General features: G+C 44.7%; 1 protein-coding gene across 5 annotated transcripts in view; it reads left to right on the forward strand.

The window, feature by feature from the left end:
* Positions 1-24,705, forward strand: part of HOOK3 (hook microtubule tethering protein 3) — a 102,579-nt gene that overhangs the window by 53,659 nt on the left and 24,215 nt on the right. For 3 of the 5 annotated variants that reach the window (XM_065045618.1, XM_065045620.1, XM_065045619.1), the window contains exons 12-15: positions 2,245-2,355; positions 5,679-5,766; positions 6,368-6,437; positions 21,935-22,075. In XM_065045618.1, the coding sequence (XP_064901690.1) occupies positions 2,245-2,355; positions 5,679-5,766; positions 6,368-6,437; positions 21,935-22,075 (410 nt within the window). The remainder of the gene's footprint in view (positions 1-2,244; positions 2,356-5,678; positions 5,767-6,367; positions 6,438-21,934; positions 22,076-24,705) is intronic. The other 2 variants (XM_065045621.1, XM_065045622.1) reach the window with 1 other exon arrangement.

A 24,705-nucleotide genomic window follows, 5' to 3' on the forward strand; every position in this document is an offset into this window, starting at 1 on the left:
TCTGGGACTCTTGTTACAGGGCCAGACAGAGCCTGGTTCATTAAAGTAGTAGTGCCTGCTCTGTATGCCTACCTGCTCTAGTGGTCATGGCAGAGGGTCCCTGTATGTCAGCTTACAGAAGAATCAGAAACAACCACTGACAGCATTGCAAACCTAGGGGCAATGTTTGCCCCTAATACTTTATAGCTTTTTCCCTGCACCTGGCCATCTTAGCTATTAAGACAATTAGCTTCAGCCTCCATGGGGTAATTGTAAATACCATCAAAATAGAGCCACCAGAAAAAAAACGAACTTCAACAAGAAAAATGGTGAAATAAGAATCAAAGGGAAAAGTAAACATAGAAAGCAATCACCTTTCACACATGAGTAATATCATGTTTATTGGCAACAAATTTTTCACTCTTTTGGACAGATGAGTGTATGATATAGTTGTGTAACCTTGACATCTGTATCTGATCGTTCTTGTTTCACCAACAATAAAGATTTTGGAAGGGGCAGTCCCATCATTTGTGCTGCAAAAGTACTCCTCCTTCATCATTCCCTGTGTTTTATGGGTAGATTTTCATGTCTGAGCAGCTGTTGATTTGTACAAAACTGTTTTGCTGGCTGAGACTGAAATAAACCTCAGGTGTCTCATGCCTTCAGTGTCTGTAAGACTGGGCTCATTTTGAGACCTGCCTGTGAATCATGAGCTGTCACAAAATTAATTTCTGGGAATCCCAAATTCTGCTATAAGAATTAAGCCAGGTGTAAAGATTCTGATGTTATGTCACTGCTGAGCACTAGTGTGCCCCTGTAGTGGAATGTGTCTTGTCTGGTGTTTGAAGGATCCAATTCCACTCATGATCATGCTATCAGAGGAGCTATTTCTTTGGATTAGAAGCTTTCTGCTGTGCGAGTGAAAGTGCTTGGTTCAAACTCCAGCAGTGATCTGCAGGGAAATCGCATCTTCAACCCACCCAGCAGTTTCTGTGAGATTAAGTTAGTGGTGGTGTATCGTGCTGTGAGAGGTGATAGCATTTATGTATTAAGAGCTTTTGTTCACTTTCCTGAAAGCAAGCACAAGCATTTTCCTAGGTATTTTTGATTGTAATATGAGGAATTGAAATGTGAAGATTGCAGGATTATTTTTTGTAATTTTAATTTAGCCCCTTTGCGCAGGTGCCTTCTGGTGTGTTTCTAGCAGTATGTCTTGCTTTTCTTTGCTGCAGGATTCCTGCTTTACTCATTCCACGCATCAGACAATGCTCAGTAAATGTGATGGCAGTTAATTTTTTTTTTTAATCTTCTGCATCACCGTGTTGCTATGTTTCTTCCTGTACACTCTCAAGTCGTGATTCAAGACAATTTATTTCCTGCTGTGTTTTTCTACATAGCATTACCATAGCATGAGTGATTACAAACATTAGTGCATTTGTTTCCATTTGAAGTGAAAATATATGTATTTTGCAAGAAGGGGCACAATCACAGGTGAATTCCTGCTTTGTTTTGTTTTGTTTTTCTTTATACCTGCAGTTATTCTCGTAGTAGCTGTCACATCTGAGAAATAGAATATTTTCATATCTGATATTTTGATAGATTTTTTTAATCTGATAATCTCAGAAATGTCAGGACTGTGCCTTTTTTTGCAGCCTTTAACTTAAGAACAACAACAGTGAAGTCCTTCTCTAAGATTTAAGACCATGCAGATTTTTAGGCCTGGTACTTATTTTGCTAGAGCTATACACATTGAAAATAAAAGGTAATTAGACATACTAGGCAGCCTTCATGTAGGTATGGCTACTTCCTTGCTTCACAACTTTATCACTTTCTCTGTAATCTAAAAGTAATGAAAAAAACGCCTTATTAATTGCTTCAGCAGCAGATGTACATCTTTAGCTGAGTCTTCATTCCTAGGCTTCTCAGAATGGAGGCGGATTTTTCTGCTTTTCCTAAGCTTTTTTATCCATAGAACAATACATCCTTTTTCTCTACAGCATGCTTGGGCTTAAATTCTTGTGTTTAGATGTACTGAAAATAATTGAAGGTTTTGCTTCTTTTGCTTGTGCTAAGAATTAATATTTAAATACTGTTGATTTTGCTGAAACACAGAACTGATGAAAGTAGTTCTTACTATGTCCTATAGGTAACAATTTCACTTGTTTGTAACATTACTCATGGTGCGTGGTGACTGGCTGCTTTGTCTTTTGTATTTTGTTTTAATATTAATATTTGCAGACAAATTACTGATTCTTGTTCTCACAGGCAGTTGAACTACAAAACAGGTTATCTGAAGAATCCAAGAAGGCTGATAAATTAGATTATGAATGCAAACGACTGAAAGAAAAAGTAGACAGCCTCCAAAAAGAAAAAGATGTAAGTGCCAAGGTGTTATTTTTTTAGTAGTAGCAATAGCAACTTTGTATCCTTTCTAACACATAGATATAGTAACTATAGTTAGCAATTTCCAGCAAGCTTTTAAAATTAGGAAGTCTATTTTCAGGTAGAATTTTATAACATTTGTGTACAAGATCCTTTTTAAACCTAAGAACTGTACAGCATGGAATAAAGTGACTGTACAAAAACATATGTGACCCATTTTTAAGAGGAAAAAGCCTTCATCTTTGGGATGTGAAGTTGTTTCTTGACCATTTACCATGAGAAGGTTAAAAACACCCAGGGTAATTGTAGTGTATTCTAAAAAACTATTTGAAGTATCATTTCTGCTCCATTTCTGCTCCTCTTGAATTTTTTCTAAAGCATTTTTTTGGGGTATCAGCAGCATAACTGTCTTTGTAGAGTCATGACTATTACAGCAAGAGGGTTAGGAGTCATGTAGAGGGACATGTCCTTTGCAGCGATCTTGCGATTTATGACAGCTCCTTGTTATCTATCATGTACAGCCAACATGGAACACACAGAGTGGATACCCATCTATTCCCTTCCTCTCTGTCATTTGCTGCTAGTGATTCTGCGATTAATTGCTCTGTCTTCTCTTGCTAGGACTTGATCCTTCAGACTTCTCTTGCACACTGTTATTTCTTACCAGTTTATTTTGGCTTATATCTTAGGAGTGTATACACAAGGTGCCTCAAACTGCTTCAAAACAAGGCCAGGACTTCTGAGATAATGATTTCTTAGTTTTTTTTTAAGTATAAGTCCATATATCCGTCAGTCAGAATTTCTGTAGGCTATTCTCTTAATAGTCATATTTCCCGTGCAATTATTTCCAAAATTTCCAACCACTGTGCTTGAATAGCATTTGAATTGAAAGTTTTCAGTTATTTTCTGTTCATAGGTCTTTGATTTTCATATTTTATTAAATTTTCAAACTACTGTGTATGCTTGTCCTTGATACCAAATCCATCCGCCCTTCAGTTCAGGTTGGAATGCCCGTAGTAACTGTGTTTATACTGTGCTTTGGCTTTCTTTCCTGCTCTTTATTTGAAGTTTGTTTTTTCCAGTTTTATTATGTCTGACAATGGTAAGGCTATGTCTGTGGCTTACCCATTGCTTGATGGACCATTTCATCTTGCACAAAGGATCTGAATTACAGGCCGTTGTCATATAGTTTTCTGTTTTATCCCCTGACAAATAGCATTTTCGGGGGCAGGTGATGGTTTTCAGTACATTCTTTTGAATGGGTGTGCACCTGTGAGAAGTAGGATACAGCTGAAGACTCTCAGCATTTGAATTAGTGATTCATTACCTGTGTTACCTACTCTTTCTGTTCCCTGTTGTTAGGTAAGTATCAGTGATGTTGTTCACCACAGGTCACAAGCTATGTAGTGGTATCTTGTCAGTTATGTTTTGAAAACAGTTGCTGAAATTTATTTTGTCTTGTCTTTATGTTCTGGCAAAGTATGGTAGCTTGTTTGATATCTTCAGCTTTGTAGCTTGGAATTTTACCTCTGTGATGTATTGTATGATAAGTATTAAGATAATTTCATGACTTGACTTTGTCTGCAGTGTACAAATGAAGCCCTAGAACTTTTCTTATTCATGAAAACATTATGGCATTAGATTATTCAACTCGATGTCTTGTGACTGACAGTAGCAGACTGCAGAATCCATGCTTTCAGCAGCTGAGTTTGAGTACTCCTCTATGTGGCTCTTCTTCTCTAGTATTTATGATAAAAACAGCTTCTACACATGTGGGGGTTGTGAAATGACTTTCAGTGCTAATAGAATGTACACTTTATTCAGACTATTTTGACAGTTGCACTAGACTTCACCTTGCTGGATTCAGAAATACAGCAGAAGCCTCTGTCACACCTCACCAAAATGTTCTTTGCCAAAGTGACTCCAAGTCTGGCATCTGTTTAGGCTGAAATATAAAATGTATCTGAATCAGACTTTAATAGGATGAAATGCAACGAGCTGTCAGGTGACACAACTCCATACTTACATAGAGCTGAGGTCTATCCTGCACGTTTTAGTAATACTGGACATGTCTGACTTTGGAGCAAACTACAGCTTGGATCTTTACATAGTTGCCATTTTCTCCCTTCATTTTTGAATCTTGGCAGCCTTCTGGACAAAAACTTGATGCTACCTGTAAATTCTGATTTTTTTAGCCAAATTAGGAGAGTATTTGCCTGATGCTACTTGCGTGAGCCAATGCACGCAGATCACAAGAACAACCAGAGACCACGAATGCAATTGCAAAGAGCGAATTTGTATTAGTTACCTCACCACTGGGGGATCTCCAAAACAGCACCTAAGCTCCCAGGCAGAGGTGACACAAGTGGAGATGCTGGCGCTGCAGAGTTTGTCCCTGGTAGAAGATCACTGGGACTGCTGTGTTTGTCTTTATTTCAAGGCTTCAAGCAGGCACAGTCTTCGGCTGTGCTCTGCTCTTTCTCACAACAAAGCAGGAATCTCAAGCATAGTGATAAGATGCCTTAGAGTATCTCCCAGGCCTGTGTTGCACACAAAGTCAGTAAAACAATTAGTGTGGTGTATATGTTTTTTCTACATCCCAGCGGCAGTCGCTTGAGCATATCTACAGTCCACCTCCTTGCCATTGTTCTGCTATTTCCACACACTACTGAAGAGCCCGTCTGTCTAGATCCCAAGGTGGTCCAGTCCTGCTGTTCATTCCTCTTTGGACTGAGCCTCAAGCAACTAGTTTTCTTCCGTAGCTAAGATTCTGGTGAATGGCAAGGCCAGTTGATACAAAGGAGGAAGGAGATATGGAAATGCTGCTCACACTTTCACTGTTGTAAGACAAACAAAATGAAGTTAATGCGTTTTGTCTGTTATGTTGACTATACTCGCCTTCTTTTTATTTCACTCCTGGCTACTCTTAATTCACTTCCCTTTCCTTTGGAATCAGCCCTAATGAGGGGAAAAGGGGGATGGCTGAGTGGCCCCAGTGGATGCTGTTTATTACCTGGTACTAGAACTTTGTGTCACTCATATCTTGATTTTGTAAGGTTATACCCTGATATTTTTACTCCAATGTGCAATACACAGCCACAACCCTCCTCAAAAAAACCCTGTTCATGTGGAATATATAATATTTACTTTTATTTTGTTATGAAATAGACTGAGATGCTTTAATTTGAAAATAATATCTAGAGTTGCATTAAATTATTTTTAAAGTTTTGGAGGCTGTGCCTTTTGGTGACTTGTGTACAGTTAAAGATGAATTTGTAGTGCCAAGACTGATATTCATTCTCTTTCCAATTATTTAGAGATTAAGAACAGAAAGAGATTCTTTAAAAGAAACTATTGAAGAGCTTAGATGTGTACAAGCTCAGGAGGGTCAGCTCACCACTACAGGTAAAGGACAAATACGGAGATTAAATACATATTCTCTAAAGTTTACAGGATTTCTCTGGAGAGTGTTGAATGTACTTTTGTTTAGCACAGAATAAATTTAAGGTCCTCTAAGATCACCAGTGAAAAACTGCTTCACCTATTCCTAACTTTGTAAACATTTGAAAACTCATACATTATTTCAGTCAATCAGAAATTCTAGTCTCCTCCCCAGGGTGATATTTTTAGAATGTTTTTCTGATTTCTGTGTAGTTACATAGTTTTCTTTGTGGAGATACTAAGTGTTCTCATGCATGTATGATGTTTCATGTGTTGCAATTTACCTCTATGTGTAAAGTTGCACAGATTTATAGTTCTTAGGTAAGCTAATGAGCAGAAAATACACCAGAAAACTCCTTCATCAGAATGGATGAAGACAGAAATAATGACTTTATTCACCAAGTGAAATTGTGCTTGTCTCTCTGTCTTGCTGTAGCCTGATTTTGTGTTATTTTCTACTGTCTAGCGTAACTCTAGAACTGAAACTTCAAGAACAATGTTACCTGTAGTCTTTTAAAGAAAGTTACTGGTATGTTTTCCATCTTTTTTACTTTTGCTAACTCAGGATTGATGCCTCTGGGAAGACAAGAGCCTTCAGACAGTTTAGCAGCAGAAATCGTTACTCCTGAAATAAAGTAAGCTAATGTGTGCTTTGTTTTACTAACCTTTACAATGTACCCATAGGTGAATGGTTAGTTTTCAGTGTGGGAAAGCTTCTACAAATAATGTTTGGGCATTTTTCTTTCCTTTTAGATTTCTGCACGATGGGAGCTGTAATGCTTAAGACAAAATTCAGCTGACCCCTATTTGAGTTGGTATTGTGTTCCAAAAATCAAGGAGAAAACAAAAACTCCGTTACCCTCACATTGTGTCTCTTTGTGTAGAGAGTTGATATAACTGCAGCTTGCACGTGCATTAACAGACAAAAATGTTTGTAACAAGAACACGTTGTTGTACAAGGAAGAAATTATACTCTATTCTTCCTTTCACAATTTCAGTAAAATCCGTTCTGTATCATGGCAAATGTTTAAAATGTATTAAAAGGAAGAACAGCAGTGTCAGAACTAAAAGTCACTGTAGCTTAAGATGTTTCAGGCTGTGATCAGCCTTGCCAGTCTGCTAAAAGCTTTTAAGACAGTCACATCTCAGAAATATGTTAGCTCTTCAGGAGATCTTTTATCTCTACCAATAGTCATACAATATTTTAACACTTGGAAAGCTCAATATGGGGTCAAAACATACTGTTTGGTGGTAAAACATTATATTTCTAGAAAGCTAATAATATATAAGATTGTTTTTCTTCCAGCTGTGCTGCTTCAGCTTACAAGAGCAATTCTTTCTAGTTTTGTTCAGAAACAACAGGAGAAGAATAAACTTTTGAGGCAGTATTAGTGAAGTATGCAGCTACTGTATAAACCTTTGACATGATTTCATGACAGAAGGCAGTACCCTAAATGCTATAAATACCCAACCATAGCACGTGGCTTCACTGACTCTTCATCTTGTCTCAAGAAGATCAATTCTGGATTTTGTGCAAGGATATGTTTGTGCAGACTATTTGAAGGTGCTAAACTCGGCCTCCTCGCCTACTTGATACATGCTAACAGTAGCAGTGGCTGCTGCAGGACTGAAAATTCCTGATCTGGAGGTCTGGGCTGCTGCTTCTGCTGATGAAGGGGGAAGACCGTATAAGGCAGCCAACCCACAGGAGTACTTACTCCTCTCTTGTTCCTTCCATGATGACAAAGCATTGGTCTGTGCTCAAGCACCATTTTCCATCTCATAGAGAAGACCTGCAGACCAAGTGCAAGAGTTTTGTGAGGTAGATTCTGTATGTGGACTGTCAGTTGCACCTGAGGAAATCAACAAGTTTAAGTGATGTGAGGAGTTAGCAGGGCTCATTGAAAGAGATCTAAACTAGATTTGAAGAGGGAAAGGGATAAAAGGAGGCTCATTACAGTATCACAGTATGTTTGGGATTGGAAGGGACCTCAAAAGATCATCTAGTCCAATCCCCCTGCTGGAGCAGGAATGCCTAGGTGAGGTTGCGCAGGAACATGTCCAGGCGGGTTTTGAATGTCTCCAGAGAAGGAGGCTCCACAACCCCCCTGGGCAGCCTGTTCCAGTGCTCTGTCACCCTTACTGAGAAGAAGTTTTTTCTCAAATTTAAGCGGAACCTCTTGTGTTCCAGCTTGATCCCATTACCCCTTGTCCTATCATTGTTTGCCACCGAGAAGAGCCTGGCTCCATCCTCATGGCACTCACCCTTTATATGTTTATAAACATTAATGAGGTTCCCCCTCAGTCTCCTCTTCTCCAAACTAAAGAGCCCCAGCTCCCTCAGCCTTTCTTCATAAGGGAGGTGCTCCACTCCCTTAATCATCTTTGTTGCCCTACGCTGGACCCTCTCCAGCAGTTCCCTGTCCTTCTGGAACTGAGGGGCCCAGAACTGGACACAATATTCCAGATGTGGTCTCACCAGGGCGGAATAGAAGGGAAGGAGGACCTCTCTCGATCTACTAACCACCCCCCTTCTAATACACCCCAGGATGCCATTGGCCTTCCTGGCCACAAGGGCACAGTGCTGGCTCATGGTCATCCTGTTGTCCACCAGGACCCCCAGGTCCCTTTCCCCTACACTGCTCTCTAATATGTAATTTCCCAACCTAGACTGGAACCTGGGGTTGTTCCTGCCCAGATGCAGGACTCTACACTTTCCCTTGTTAAATTTCATTAGGTTATTCCCCGCCCAACTCTCCAGCCTGTCCAGGTCCCACTGGATGGCAGCACAGCCTTCTGGTGTGTCAGCCACTCCTCCCAGCTTAGTGTCATCAGCAAACTTGCTGATAGTACACTCTATTCCCTTGTCTAAATCGTTAATGAATATATTGAATAATATTGGCCCCAGTACTGACCCCTGAGGCACTCCACTAGATACTGGCCTCCAACTAGACTCCGCACCATTGACTACCACTCTCTGGCTTCTCTCCTTAAGCCAGTTTGCAACCCACCTCACTACTCTATTTTCTAGACCACACCTCCTCAACTTAGCTGTGAGGATGCTGTGGGAGACTGTGTCAAAGGCTTTACTGAAGTCAAGGTAGACCACACCCACCGCTCTGCCATCATCCATCCACCTTGTTACATTCTCATAAAAGGCTATGAGGTTGGTCAAGCACGACTTACCCTTGGTAAAGCCATGCTGACTGCCCCTAATAACCCTCTTATCCTTGATATGCCTTGAGATGGCACCAAGGATAAGCTGTTCCATTACTTTCCCAGGGACAGAGGTGAGGCTGACCGGTCTATAATTACCCGGGTCCTCCTTCTTGCCCTTTTTGAAGACTGGAGTGACATTTGCTTTCCTCCAATCCTCGGGCACCTCCCCCGTTTCCCAAGACTTGGCAAAGATGATGGAGAGCGGTCTAGCAATGACATCAGCCAGCTCCCTCAGCACCTGCGGATGCATCCCATCTGGACCCATGGATATATGGATGTCCAGACTATTTAATTGCTCCCTAACCCAGTCCTCATTGACTAAAGCAAACTCCTCCATTGACCTGGCTTCATCCGGGGTCTCAGGGGTACAGGGCTCCCCAGGACAGCGTCCGGCAGAGTAGACAGAGACAAAGAAGACATTCAGTAATTCTGCCTTCTCTGTATCTTCTGCCACCAGGGCACCCACCCCATTCATCAGTGGGCCTACATTGCCTCTGGTATTAGTTTTATCTGCTATGTATTTGAAAAAGTTCTTTTTGCTGTCTTTGACCCCTCTCGCCAGCTGTAATTCTAAGGAGGCCTTGGCTATCCTAGCTGCCTTTGTACATCCTCTAACAGCAGCCTTATATTCTTCCCGAGTGGCCAGCCCCTGCTTCCATGACCTGTAAACTCTCCTCTTCTGCTTGAGCATACCCAACAGATCCCTATTCAACCACGCAGGCCTCCTGGCTCCATTCCTGGACTTCCTTCGTGTGGGGATGCTCTGATCCTGAGCGTGGAAGAAGCAATCTCTGAATGCAATCCAGCTATCTTGGGCCCCTTTTCCTTCAAGCAGTCTTGCCTATGGGATTTCCCCCAGCAATTGCTTGAAAAGGCCAAAGTTAGCCCTGCTAAAGTCCAGGGTTGCAATTCTACTTGCTATTCTGTTCCTGCCACCCAAGATGCTGAACTCCACCATCTCGTGGTCACTGCAACCCAGGCAGCCCTCAACCTTTACTGCTTCAACCAGACCCTCCTTGTTAGTGAGGATGAGATCCAGCAGTGCACCTCTCCTAGTCGGCTCCTCCACCATCTGCATGAGGAAGTTATCATCAATGCACTGGAGGAACCTCCTGGACTGTGGCTGGCTGGCTGAATGGTCCTTCCAGCAAACATCAGGAAAGTTAAAATCCCCCACAACAACCAGGGCCTGTGACTGTGAGGCCACTCTCAGCTGCCCATAGAAGGCCTCGTCAACTTCCCCAGCCTGATCTGGTGGCCTGTAACAGACGCCCACAACAGCGTCACCCCTGCCAGCCTGTCCCTTGATCCTGACCTATACACTCTCAACTCGCTCGTCATACACTCCTGGGCAGAATTTAGTACATTGTAGTTGCTCTCTCACATAGAGAGCAACTCCACCACCACGCCTGGCTGGCCTGTCTTTCCTGAAAAGGGCATAGCCATCCATGACCACGTTCCAGTCATGTGAACTGTCCCACCATGTTTCTGTAATTGCCACCAGATCATAATCTCACAACCGAACACAGGATTCTAACTCCTCCTGCTTATTCCCCATGCTGCGCGCATTGGTGTACAGACATTTCAGGGAGCGAGCTGAGCACACCAATTTCTCCCTAGGGGCATAGGAGGCCACCCGGTCCTCATCAGTTTTAGAATGCTGCCCCACTGGGACAAGCCCAGCTACAACCCCATCCCCCTTCGAGCCTAGTTTAAAGCTTTCCAAATGAGCCAAGCTAATTCCTGACCCAGCATCCTTTTGCCCCTGCAAGATAAACCTTTCCCACTTGACGCTGTCCGGACTGGTGACTTATAAAACCAACCATTATCAAAAAATCCAAAGCCCTGTCTGTATCACCAGTCTTGCAGCCAACCATTAAGAGACTGAATTTTCCTATTCCATCCCACATTGTCTCTTGAAGATGGAAGGAGTGAAGAGAAGATCACTTGAGCCCCTGAGTCTTTCAGCATCCTTTCCAAGACCTTGAAATCGTTCTTCATTCCCCTCAGACTACGGGAAGCAGCTTCCTCCCCATCTGTCTGGAAGACCAGCAGCAGCTAGTAGTCTGTCGGGTGCACCAGTTTGGGGAGCTCTCTAGCGATATCCTTGATCTGGGCTCCTGGTAGACTACAAACTTCCCTAAGATGAAGGTCAACTCTGCATATTGGGCCCTCTGTTCCTTTCAGAAGGGAATTTCCTATTACAATCACCCTTCTTTCTTTCTTATCAGAGGCAGTCTTAAGTTGTGAAGTCAACCCCCTCTTCCTATGTCATCTTGTAGGCAGGCTTGACACCACCTCCTCACCTACCTCTTCTTCAAGATCCAGGGCCTCAAACCTATTACGGAGGGGCACCTGGGGAGACAAAGCAGGCAGGGAGGGGGGCTGCCCGTGACGCCGAACCGGAATACACTTCCGACCCTCGTCATCTTTTAGGTCCCCTACCTCTGCCTGACAGCAACAAGGGCGGGGCCGTCTCAGGACTTCTGCCTCTGTCCGAGAGGGCAGGAGGTCCATCTCCTTTTGGGGGGTACCTCCCTGGGACCTTTCAGCGTCTCAACCTCCTCCTTAAGTTTCACAACCATGTTGAGCAGATCTTGGACCTGCTCACACCTCACACAGGTGGAGTGCTGGCCTCCCTCCCCCGGCAGCAGCAGGCTCTGGCACTCCCTGCAGCCGGAGACCTGAACAGCCACCGTTCGGGACAGAACCTCCTCAGTTTGCGTAGCCACAGTCTGTTTGAGACAAGCTCTCCTCCTGGAGGCGACCATGGTCGTCAGCACTCTGGGACACTGGCAATAAGTTAGAGGGGCTCACAAGCAACAAGTGCGCTCTGCACCCTGCTACACAAGCTACCACCCCCGCTGCTGCAGCACAGTGCGGGTGGGACTCACCCGCTACACAAGCTGGTTGCTCCTCCCTACACCTGGTGGGCAGCGACTAGTGTCTGCCCTCCCAAAGGATTTTTCAAGGCAAGAGGAGGGGGTGTGGTCGCCGTCACTGTGGGAACGCCCCCCGCCACGTCAGCCGCTCTCTTGCAATGGCTGCCGGGGCTGCAGGGATCGGGACTCGACGGGAATCACGCTGTCCCTGTACGTTTCCTTCTGAGCTTCCTAATCTCTGCTGAACCTCGTGGTCGGCTGAACCCCGCCGGCTCCGGGTCTCGCTGGGCTGGCTCCGATCAGCTGACTGGATGAGATAAGCCTGGGGGGTAGCACACTAGTGTTTGAGGGACAGTGTGGTAGCAAGGTCCTTCAATCTGCTCCGCAGTGAGCATGTTTGAAATGTTCCTGTACTAATGGATGCAGCATCTTAGCCATCTCAGTGGAGATGGAGATGCACGTGACAGCAAAAATGTAAAGGTTGTTGATGTGGTGGAGACCACAGAAGCACCTGATAACAGCATATAGGAATTATGGATTCTCCCCCAAAAAGTTGGCAGGATCAATAGCCCAACTGAAGCACATATAAACCAACGCACATAGCATTGGTCAACAAGCAAGAGGAGGTGGAAGCTATTGTGCAGATCGAAAACTATTATATGGTTGCAATCACAGAAACATGGTGGAATAACTCACACAACTGAGGTGGGTGCTGCGATGGATGGCTATAACCTCTTCAGAATGGATAAGCAAGGAAGGAGAGGCGGTGGTGTAGCTCTGTATGTTAAGGAGTGTTTTGCCTATCTAGAGCTTGATGATGGTGATGAAAGGGCTGAGTGCTTTTGGGTAAAAGTCAGGTGGAAGACCAGTAAGGCAGATCTCATGGTGGGAGTCTGTTATGGACCATCCAACCAGGATGAAGAGGCAGAAGAAATATTCTGTATTCAGTTGGGAGAAATCTCACGGTCGCTAGCCTGTGTTCTCATGAAGTACTTCAACTTACCAAATTTCTGCTGAAAATACAAGACTGGAGAGGAGTCTTGATGTTTCCTGGAATCTGTGGAAGACAACTTCCTGACACAACTGCTGTGTGAGCCAACCAGGGAAAGCACTAGACCTGTAGTTTGCAAACAGAGAAGGACTTGTGGACGATGTTATGGTTGGAGACAGTCTCGGACATAGCGATCATGAAATGCTGGTGATTTAGATTGTTGGAGAAGTAAAGACAGGGAGTCAGCAGGACGGCTACCTTGGACTTCCAGAGGGGCAGACTTGGACCTGTTTGGGAGGCTGTTTGGCAGTCCCTTGGGAGGCAGTCCTGAGGAGCAAAGGAGTCCAAGAAGGCTGAACATTCTTCAAGAAGGAAATCTTATGGCGTGGGAGTAAGCCATCCTTCTGTGACAAAAGACAAGCTGGTGGGGATGAAGACTGGCCTGGCTGAACCAGAGAGCCTTGACTGGAACTCAGGAAAAAAAGGAGACTTTATGACCTTTGGATGAAGGGGTAGGCTACTCAAGAGGTTATGCAGGGAAAAAATAAGAGTGGCCGAAGTCCAAGAAAAATTAATTTTCCTATTGTAGTAGAAGACAATAAAAGTGTGTCGAGGGTTAAGGTTGCGGGGTGACAGTAAAACCCTGGCAGATGTATTGTTAACCCCTTCTCCCCCTCCCACACTTCCTCCTCCCTCTCCCCCCTTTTCACTAAGGAGAGGCGATTGGGAGGAAAAGAAGCACAGAGTGAAGAGAGTTGGAAAAAATTAAAGATGTTTTACTAATGCTACTAATAAGAATAGAGAAAATAATACAAAATATACAAAACCAATCTTGTAAGTCTCAGCAACTGCAGAGCCGGCACCTGAAGTCCTGGATTAGACTCTGTAGCCAATCGGAGCTGGATTCAGTCTCTCACTAGGCCTCAGTTTGCAGGGACGACTAGCAAGGTCCTCTCCTAAGGTTGGCCATAAGCAGCAGGGAAAAGGGCAAAATGAGTACCATTGTCTGATTCAATTCTTTCTGGCGTACCATGTCGCCAAAGGACTTGCTTTTCAAGGCCCAAGATAGTAATTCGGGCTGTAGCATGAGGTACGGCATATGTTTCCAACCATCCAGTGGTTGCTTCCACCATTGTAAGTACATAACGCTTACCTTGACGTGTTTGCGGAAGTGTAATATAAGCAATCTGCCAAGCTTCTCCATACTTATACTTTAACCATCGCCCCCCATACCATACAGGCTTTAATAGTTTCGCTTGTTTGATTTCGGCGCAAGTCTCACATTCATGAATAACCTGTGAAATAGTGTCCATAGTTAAATCCACCCCTCAATCGCGAGCCCATTTATATGTTGCATCTCTACCTTGATGCCCTGAAGCATCATGAGCCCATCGAGCTAGGAAAAGTTCACCTTTATGTTGCCAGTCCAAGTCCACCTCAGCTACTTTAATCTTAGCAGCTTGATCTGCTTGTTGGTTGTTTAGATGTTCCTCGGTGGCTCGACTTTTAGGCACATGAGCATCTACATGCCGAACTTTCACAGGCAGGCTCTCTAGGTGAGCAGCAATGTCTTGCCACAGTGTGGCAGCCCAAATGGGTTTACCTCTGCGCTGCCAGGTGCTTTTCTTCCATTGCTGTAGCCACCTCCACAAGGCATTTGCTACCATCCATGAGTCAGTATAGAGATAAAGTATTGGCCACTTCTCTCGTTCAGCAATGTCCAAAGCCAGCTGGATGGCTTTCACTTCTGCAAATTGACTAGATTCACCTTGTCCTTCAGTGGCTTCTGTAACTTGTCGTGTGGGACTCCACACAGCAGCTTTCCACCTTCGATGTTTTCCTACAAGACGACAGGATCCATCTGTGAACAGTGCATACTGCTTATCAGTCTCTGAAAGAGTATTATATGGTGGTGCTTCTTCAGCACGTTTTACTTCCTCATCTGGAGACATCCCAAAGTCTTTGCTTTCTGGCCAGTCTGTAATCACTTCTAAGATCCCTGGGCGGTTGGGATTTCCAGTTCGAGCTTGTTGCGTGATCAATGCAATCCATTTACTCCACGTAACTTCGGTTGCATGATGTGGAGAGGGAATCATCCCTTTGAACATCCAACTCAGCACCGGCAGTCGAGGTGCCAGGAGGAGCTGTGCTTCAGTACTGATCACTTCTGAAGCAGCTCGAACTCCTTCGTATGCTGCTAGTATCTCTTTTTCAGTTGGAGTATAGTTGGCGTCAGATCCTTTGTATCCTCGACTCCAAAAACCTAAGGGTCGACCTCGGGTTTCTCCTGGTGCTTTCTGCCAGAGGCTCCAGGTAAGTCCATTATCTCCGGCTGCAGCGTAGAGCACATTTTTAACATCTAGTCCAGTCCGAACTGGTCCAAGGGCCACCGCATGAGTTATCTCACGCTTAATTTGTTCAAAGGCTTGTCGTTGTTCAGGACCCCACTCAAATTGGTTCTTTTTACGAGTCACTCGATAGAGAGAGCTCACAATCTGGCTGTAGTCAGGAATATGCATTCTCCAAAAACCTACAACGCATAAGAAAGTCTGTGTCTCCTTTTTATTAGTAGGTGGAGACATTGCTGCAATTTTGTTGATCACATCCATTGGGATCTGACGACGGCCATCTTGCCATTTTATTCCTAAAAACTGTATCTCTCGTGCAGGTCCCTTGACCTTGCTTCGTTTTATGGCAAAACCAGCATCCAAAAGAATCTGAATTATTCTCTCACCTTTCTCGAAGACTTCTTTCGCTGTGTCGCCCCATACGATGATGTAATCAATATATTGCAAGTGTTCTGGAGCTTTACCTTGCTCCAGCGTGGTCTGGATCAGTCCATGGCAGATGGTAGGACTGTGTTTCCACCCCTGGGGCAAGCGATTCCACGTGTACTGGACGCCTCTCCAGGTGAAAGCAAACTGCGGCCTGCACTCTGCTGCTACAGGAATAGAGAAAAATGCATTAGCAATGTCAATTGTAGCATGCCACTTAGCTGCCTTTGACTCCAGTTCAAATTGCAGTTCTAGCATGTCAGGCACAGCAGCACTCAGTGGTGGTGTAACTTCATTCAGGCCACGATAGTCTACAGTTAGTCTCCACTCATCACTAGACTTACGCACTGGCCAGATTGGGCTGTTAAAAGGTGAGCGAGTCTTACTGATCACACCCTGGCTTTCCAATTGACGGATCAATTTCTGGATAGGAATCAAAGAGTCTCGGTTGGTGCGATATTGCCGACGATGCACTGTCGTGGTAGCAATTGGCACCTGCTGATCGTCAACCATCAGCAGTCCTACAACAGAAGGATCATCTGAAAGACCAGGCAAATCAGACAGCTGTTCAATTTTCTCAGTGTCCACAGCTGCTATACCAAATGCCCACCTATACCCTTTTGGGTCCTTAAAATACCCTCTCCTGAGGTAGTCTATGCCAAGGATGCACAGAGCATCTGGACCAGTCACAATGGGATGCTTTTGCCAGTTTTTTCCAGTTAGGCTGATTTCAGCCTCTACAACAGTCAGTTCCTGGGATCCCCCAGTCACTCCAACAATATTGATGGATTGCGTTCCTTTATAATTAGAAGGAATTATCGTGCACTGAGCACCAGTGTCCACTAAAGCTTTGTACTCCTGGGGGTGTGTTGTACCAGGCCATCGTATTTGTACAGTCCAATAAACTCTGTTATCCCTTTCCTCCACCTGGTTGGAGGCAGGGCACCTCTAATTTCTGTTTTGCACAGTCTCTGGGTGTGAATTAGAGGTTCCTTCAAGAGCATCAGAATCTCTTCTGCTCCTTTTGTAAACTGGAGCAGCCACCTTCCTAGGAGTTTTTCCTTTTATCTCACGTACTCGTTCTTCAAGTTCTGAGGTAGGTCTTCCATGCCACTTATTCATGTTTTCTCCCTGCTCATGTAGGAAGAACCACAGTGAACCTCTTTTTGTGGACTGCCTCTGTCCTCTCTCTCGAGATTGGAAACGCCTTTTCCTAATAGCTGAAACATAGGTTTGTGCAGGTCGTGAATGGTATGTGTCTTCTCTGAGTTCTTTGATTTCTTGCAATATCTTTTCAAACCGGTCATCAGATTTTTCACACAGTTTCTCTACAGCAGAGACACAAGCCCGTAGAGAACCAGCAAGGCTGTCCTCAAAGTTCCGAAGCTGCTCAATCACTTCATTAATCTCTTGTAGACCTCTAGCTGACCAGACCATTCCTGCCAGTGACTTAGCATATGCAGGGGGTGCACTTTGTACAAATCTGCGCCACAGAGATCGTGTACAATTGATCCTATCTGGGTCTGTCCCCTCTTGGTTGTCTGATCCAAAATAGATGATCTCTCGCACAGCTAATTCTCTCAGGAACTGGATACCTCTCTCCATAGTATTCAATTTCCCTAACTTGGATATACAATCTTCCTTGTAGGGAAATCTTACTTTCATAGCTGCCAGGAGTCGGGTCCAGAGAGTAGTGGCATTAGACTCTCTTGAAATTGCCCTATCAATGGTGGAATCTCTTGACAGAGATCCCAGCTGCCTGGCTTCCAATTCAATTGTTTCTGCCCCATTGTCCCAGCATCAGAGCAACCAGGTTAAAATATTCTCGCCTTCACGACGACTAAAGTCTTTTCGCAGATCTCTCAGCTCACCTGGAGAAAAGGACCGAGTGGTGGTCACTTCATCTCCTCCCTGTCCTGATGGTGCCCCTCGGGTTGATGTTGGCCCTGTGCCATCATCTGCTGCACGGGTAGTCTTTCTAGTGACTTTCTCACAACCGGCAGCTGATGCTGATATGGGTTCACCATCATTTGATTTATTTCCAGAGTCTGAATGACTGTCACAGTGGTTACAGCAGCAACAGTGCCCAGTGTGTGAAGAAGGGGGGGCTGCCTTGTTAGCCTTTGAGGCTGGAGAAGTAATGTTATCTGCAGCGACCTTGGCAGAGGAACTCTGCGGAGGAGCTGTAGCTTGAGCCTGTGAAGCCGCCGTTGTGGGGGCAGTGGCTGCAGCGGCAGCTTTTGCTGTTTTGCTCTTTCTTTAGCGGCTCGGAGTGCTTTTTGCTAAAGCTTCCGAAAACGCATCGCAAATCTCAGGACAACAAAGAGACGCAAATCTCCTGTTGAACACCATTTCTCTTAACAGAAGCACAAACTGACACACATTCAGCAAACCAGATAACACCATCACAGTTCTATCAAAACTCCAAGGATATTCAAAGTTCTCTAAAACATTTGCGAACTGTCCTAGCGAAAAAACGAAAGTATTGTTAGTCAGCCTTTCTAAAGATTCGCTCGACCAATTAGCAAACACAGAGCCGTACTGCTCTTTAATCTCTCCTGGAGGCTTTTCAAGGTAAAGCAGAAGCGAGTAAAAATTCATTAGCGGCTGCAGTATAATGAAATAAACCAGTGACAAACCACACAGTATCATCATGACCATTGTCCAGTTCCTTGTTGTTATATAATGAATACTTCGATTTAAAAAGAAAGCCCAACACAGATATGGAATCAGTGAGCACAATGTAGAAAATAACTGATACAACTTATGCCATAACATCTTTAAATCAGTGTAATTCACTTTGCCATAATACAACTAAATAATATCCAAAGCAAACGGACGCGCGAGTATCACAACTCTATGAGTTGGCACCGTGCCAAGAAAACTGAAAGGTACGTCAGAGCAGTGGAAGCGCCAAAAATCTTCAAATTTACCCCTTTCTCGTGCCCCACGTTGGGCACCAAATATCTGTCGAGGGTTAGGATTGCGGGGTGACAATAAAACCCTGGCAGATGTATTGTTAACCCCCTCTCCCCCTCCCACACTTCCCCCTCCCTCTCCCCCCTTTTCACTAAGGAGAGGCGATTGGGAGGAAAAGAAGCACAGAGTGAAGAGAGTTGGAAAAAATTAAAGATGTTTTACTAATGCTACTAATAAGAATAGAGAAAATAATACAAAATATACAAAACCAATCTTGTAAGTCTCAGCAACTGCAGAGCCGGCACCTGAAGTCCTGGATTAGACTCTGTAGCCAATCGGAGCTGGATTCAGTCTCTCACTAGGCCTCAGTTTGCAGGGACGACTAGCAAGGTCCTCTCCTAAGGTTGGCCATAAGCAGCAGGGAAAAGGGCAAAAGGGAAAAGCAACACGAGATCCTCGTGATCTCCCACTTTTATATGAAGTATTCACGTGAATGGAATGTTATACACAGTTGGTCAGTTTCTTGCTCACTTGCTTCTTGTCGCCCCTCTCGCGAGATGTCCATCTGTGCTTATCAATAAGTTTGCATTCCATTGCTAGGTTTACCAAAACATGTGTCTAGTTCTCCAGGAAAATGCAGTTAATATGAAGGCTTTAGCTGACAGGAAAAAATTCACTAAAAGAGAAACTTGTTTTTAACAAAACCAGGACAAAGTGTTTTTATAAACACGTTAACAACAAAAGGAGGGCTAATGAGACTCTCCATCCTTTATTGGGTGTGGGGGGAAACATAGGATGAGAGACATCTGGGGGCTCTGGTTGACAGCACATTGAACATGAGCCAACAGTGTGCCCTGGCAGCCAAGAGGCCACCCATGTCCTGGGGTGCATCAAGCACATCATTGCCAGCCAAGCGAGGGAGGTGATTGTCTCGCTCTGCTCTGCACTGGTGTGACCTCACCTGGAGCACTGTGTGCAGTTCTGGACACCACACGATAAAAAAAGATATGAGGCTGCTGGAGAGTGTCCAGAAGAGGGCTACGGAAGTTGGTGAAGGGTTTGGAGAGGAAGCTGTGTGAGGAGTGGATAAAGTCACTTGTTTTGTTCAGCCTGGAGAAGAGGAGATACAGGGGAGACCTCATTGTGGCTACAGCTTCTTCGCAAGGGGAGGAGGAGGGGCAGATGCTGATGTCTTTGGTGACCAATGACAGAACCCGAGGGAATGGCAGGAAGATGATTCAAGAAGAGACTAGACAATGCCCTCAGACACATGGTGTGAACTGTGGGGTTGTCCTATGCAGGAACAGGGGTTGGACTTGATGATCCTTGTGGGTCCTTTCCAACTCAGAATGTTCTATGATTCTATGATGAGGGAAAGGTGGAGGTACTTAATGCCTTCTTTGCCTCAGTCTTTAATAGTGAGATCAGTTGTGCTCCAGATACCCAGCCCCGTGAGCCAGAAGACAGGGAGCAGAATGAAGCCTCAATAATCCAAGGGGAAATGGTTAGTGACCTGCTACCTCACTTAGACATACACAAGTCTATGGGACTGGATGGGAACCCAAGAGTTCTGAGGGAGCTGGTAGAAGTGTTTGCCAAACCACTTTCCACTGTTTATCAGTGGTCCTGGCTAACTGGGCAGGTCTCAGTTGACTGGAGGTTAGCAAATGTGACACACATCTACAAGAAAGGCCAGAAATACAGGCCTGTCAGGCTGATCTCAGGTTTGAGGAAGGTTATGAAGCAGATCATCCTGAGTGCCATCATGCAGCATGTACTGGACAACCAGGAGATCAGGCCCAGTCAGCATGGGTGTCGGAAAGGCAGGTCCTGCTTGACCAACCTGATCTCCTTCTATGACAGGATGGATGAAGGAAGGCTATCAGTGTTGTGTACCTAGACTTCAGGAAAACCTTTAAAACTGTTTCTCACAGCATTCTCATGGAGAAACTGGCTGCCTGTGGCTTGGACAGGCGTACTCTTTGCTGGGTGAAGAACTGGCTGGATGGCCAGGCCCAAAGAGTTGTGGTGAATGGAATCAGATCCAGTTGTTGGCTGGTCACAAGTGATGTTCCCCACGGCTCAGTATTGGGGCCAGTTCTGTGTAACATGCTTATCAGTGATCTGGAGGAGGGGATTGAGTGCACTCTCAGTAGGTTTGCAGATGACACCAAGTTAGGTGGGAGTGGGAGTGTTGATCTGCTCAAGGTTGGGAAGGTTCTACAGAGGGATCTGGACAGGCTGGATTGCTGGGCTGTGTCTGATTGTGTGAGGTTTAGCAAGGCCAAGTGCCAGGTCCTGCACTTGGGCACACTACAGGCTTGGAGAAGAGTGGCTGGAAAACTGCCCAGCTGAAAAGGATCTGGGGGTATTGACTGACAGCCAGCAGAATATGAGCCAGCAGTGTGCCCAAGTGGCCAAAAAGGCCAACAGCATCCTGGCTTGTATCAGAAATAGTGTGATCAGCAGGACTAGAGAAGTGATGGGTCCCCCTGTAGTTGACACTGGTGAGGCCCCACCTTGAATACTGTGTTCAGTTTTGGGCCCCTCCCTAGAAGAAACACATTGAGGTGCTGGAGCATATCCAAAGAAGAGCAATGAAGCTGGAAAAGGGTCTAGACCACAAGTCTGACGAGGAGCGGCTGATGGAACTGGGGCTGTTTAGGCTGGAGAAAAGGAGGCTGAAGGGAGACCTTGTCACTGTCTACAACTGCCTGAAAGGAAGTTCTACTGAAGTGGGTGTCGGTTTCTTTTCCTAAGAGTGATAGGACAAGAGGAAATGTCCTCAGGTTGTGCCAGGGGAAGCTCAGATTGGATATTAGAAAAAATTCTTCCCTGAAAGGGTTGTCGGGCATTGAAACAAGCTGCCCAGGCAAGTGTTTGAGTCACTGTCCTTGGTGGACTTGGAAGTATCACGTTAATGGTTGGACTCAATGATCTTAAGGGTATTTTCCAACTTAAATGATTCTATAACTATGAAGACAGACCAACAGGGTAGAAGTGCTCAAGTTCATGCATTAGTTCAGTGACAGCTGAGATTACAATCTCCCTTAACACTTGGCACCAAACTTTGCAGTCTCCACATTCTACCTATAAATCTGTCCAGCTGTGTCCTCAGATCAAATAGGGGCACTCAGGCAGTTTCCTTTGTGCTGTGCTTTCTACAATTACAACTCCTTTAATCACGTTTGTATATGGGGGTTTGAAGGCATAATTGTTGTTTCAGCTCTCTCCCTCAATAGGTAAAGATATCTTTACATTACATTTACACCTCCTATGGTGAACTGTTTTCTTCTTTATAGAGATAGGCATACCATTTTCTACAACATGGTATTTTCTGTGTTTAGGGAGAAACTCATTCGCCTTCAGCATGAGAACAAGATGTTAAAGTTGAACCAAGAAGGTTCTGACAATGAAAAGATCGCTTTGTTGCAGAGCCTTCTTGATGATGCGAACTTACGGAAAAATGAATTGGAGACAGAAAACAGGTAAGAATTTTTGTCCTCTCCTATGACTTCTCTAACAATGCCATATACTTTTAACTGTACTGTGTCCAATACTGGCCTCCCCAGTACAAGAATGACATGGAATTAACGGAGTCAGTCCAGTAAAAGACTATAAGGATGTGATTACAGGCCTGCAGCATCTTTGATATAACTTGAGTCTGAGGGATAGAAACAATGTAGCCTGGAAAAGAAGGCTCAGAGTGGGTCTTATGAATGTTTATATGTATCTGATGGGAGAATCTAAAGGAGATCACAGAATCATTTCTGTTGGAAGAGGCCCTCAGGGTCATCTCGTCCAATCATAACCTAACTCTAGTACTAAACCATGTCCCTAAGAACCTTGTCTAAGCACCTTTTAAACACCTCCAGGGATGGTGACTCTACCATCTCCCTGGGAAGCCTATTCCAATGCCTGACAGCCCTTTCCATGGAGAATTTTTTCCTAATATCCAATCTAAACTTCCCCTGGCACAATTTGATGCCATTTCCTCTTGTCCTATCACTTGCTACTTGGGAGAAGAGACCAACAACCTTCATGCTACAGCCTCCTTTTGGGCACTTGTAGAGACTGGTAAGATCTCCCTTCAGCTTTTTTTTTCTCCACACTAAACAGCCCCAGTTCCTTCAACTGCTTTTCATAAGACCTGTGCCCCAGGCCTCCCTCCAGCTTCATTGGGTTCCTCTGCACTCTCTCCAGCACCTCAATGTCTTTCTTATGATGAAGGGCCCAAAACTCAACACGGTATTCAAGGTGGGGTTGCACCACCGCCGAGTACAGTGATACGTTCACTTCTCTAGTCCTGCTGGCCACACTATTTCTGATACAAGCCAGGATGCTGTTGGCCTTTTTGGCCAGCTGGGCACACTACTGGCTCATATTCTGCTGGCTGTCAGTCAACACCCCCAGATCCTTTTCTGCCAGGCAGCTTTCCAACCACTCTTCCCCAAGCCTGCAGCACTAGGCTGGAGCTAGACATTTCTCAGCATCCCCAGTAACTGGGCAAGAAGCAGTGGGCATAATTTTAAACACATTAAATTTCATCTAAATGTAAAAACATTTATATATATATATATATATATGTTTTGTTTTGTTTTGTTTTTACTGAGAGGGTTGCTGAACACTGGAATAGATTGCCAAGAGAGGTTGTCTCCATTCTTAGATGTACTTAAAACCCAACAGGATATATTCCTGGGCAACCTGCTTTAGCTGACCCTGCTAGATTAAGCCAGTTGGCATACAGATGTCCATGAGACCAGACATCATGCATCTAAGCATGCTGAGGTAGCTAGCTGATATTGTTGTGAGGCTGCCCTCTATCAAAGCTTTGAATCTCCTCTCTGTCTAATCTTCTGTGATCTTTCCCTTTGATTGGGTAAGGCTCTGGAAGCCTGGGAAAAGGTAAATACTGCACTCACCTTAAAGAAGGGCAAGACTACAGAGCGTGGTCAGCCACATCTCATTTTCTGTGAATTTTGCAAAACAAGTCCATCAAGAATATGTTTGCAGCCACATGAGGGACAAGAAAGTAATTGGGAAGGCCAACATGGATTTATTCAGGACAAATCTTACCTAACTGATGCATTTGTCTTCTACAATGAGATGACTGCCTATGTGAAGAAGGGTGAAATGTTGGACAGTGTTTACCTTAGCTTTAGCTAAATCCTGGCATAGTCTTCCACAGTAACCTTATGTTCAGAATGGTTAGATATAGACTAAATAAGTGGACATTAAAGTGAGTGGAAAATTGGTTGGAAATTTGGGCCTAAAGTGTTGTCATTGGTGGTATAAAATCCAACTGGCAACCAGTTCCTCAGGCATCAATAACAGGACCAATGCTGTTCATCACCTTTCTTAATGACTGACAGGAGCAACTACACTCTCAGCAAGTTTGAGGATGGTACCACACTGGGAGAAGTGATTGATACGCTGAAAAGGAGAGCTGTTATTTAGAGAGGCTCAGCAGTCCAGAGAAATGAACTGATGGGCACCTTGTCCCTGTCCCGGAGGAGCCTGGCAATGCTGTCTGGACCAGTAGGCCCAGGAGAAGCTCTGCTGCAAAAGCTCTGGGGTCCCAGTGAGCAGCAAAGGGGGGATGTGTCAGCTCGGGACCTTGCAGCTGGCTGTGACCTGAACTGTTCTCAGTAGGGTGCAGGCAGGCAGTCTGGGAAAATGATCCTTCACCTCTTATCAGTACTTATGAAATCACATACCATAGAGTTTTGGATTCCCCAGTATAAGAAAGACATGGAGTGCAGCATAATACTGTTAAGGTAAGGGACACTGGACCATGTGATATGTGCAGTAAGACTGAGAACTGCATTTGTTCAGGTCAAAGAAAAGGTGGCATAGAGGAGATAATACTGTGGGCTACATCTACCTAATGGGAAGGTGTGAGGAAGGCAGAGCTGGACTCTTCTCAGATACTGACAGTGGAAGGACAAGAGTTAGCAGACACAATATGGAGTATGGAGAAATTCTGACTAAATACAAGGAAAGAAACATTCCCAGAAGACATTTCTGAGCTGTCGAAGAGAGGCCCAAAGAGCTTCTCAGACCACCACCAGTAAGAGTGTCCAAACCTTGACTGGACATGGTTCCCAGCAATCTGCTG

The sequence above is a fragment of the Columba livia genome, chromosome Z, assembly GCF_036013475.1.
Source record: "Columba livia isolate bColLiv1 breed racing homer chromosome Z, bColLiv1.pat.W.v2, whole genome shotgun sequence".
In the NCBI taxonomy this organism is placed as follows: domain Eukaryota; kingdom Metazoa; phylum Chordata; class Aves; order Columbiformes; family Columbidae; genus Columba; species Columba livia.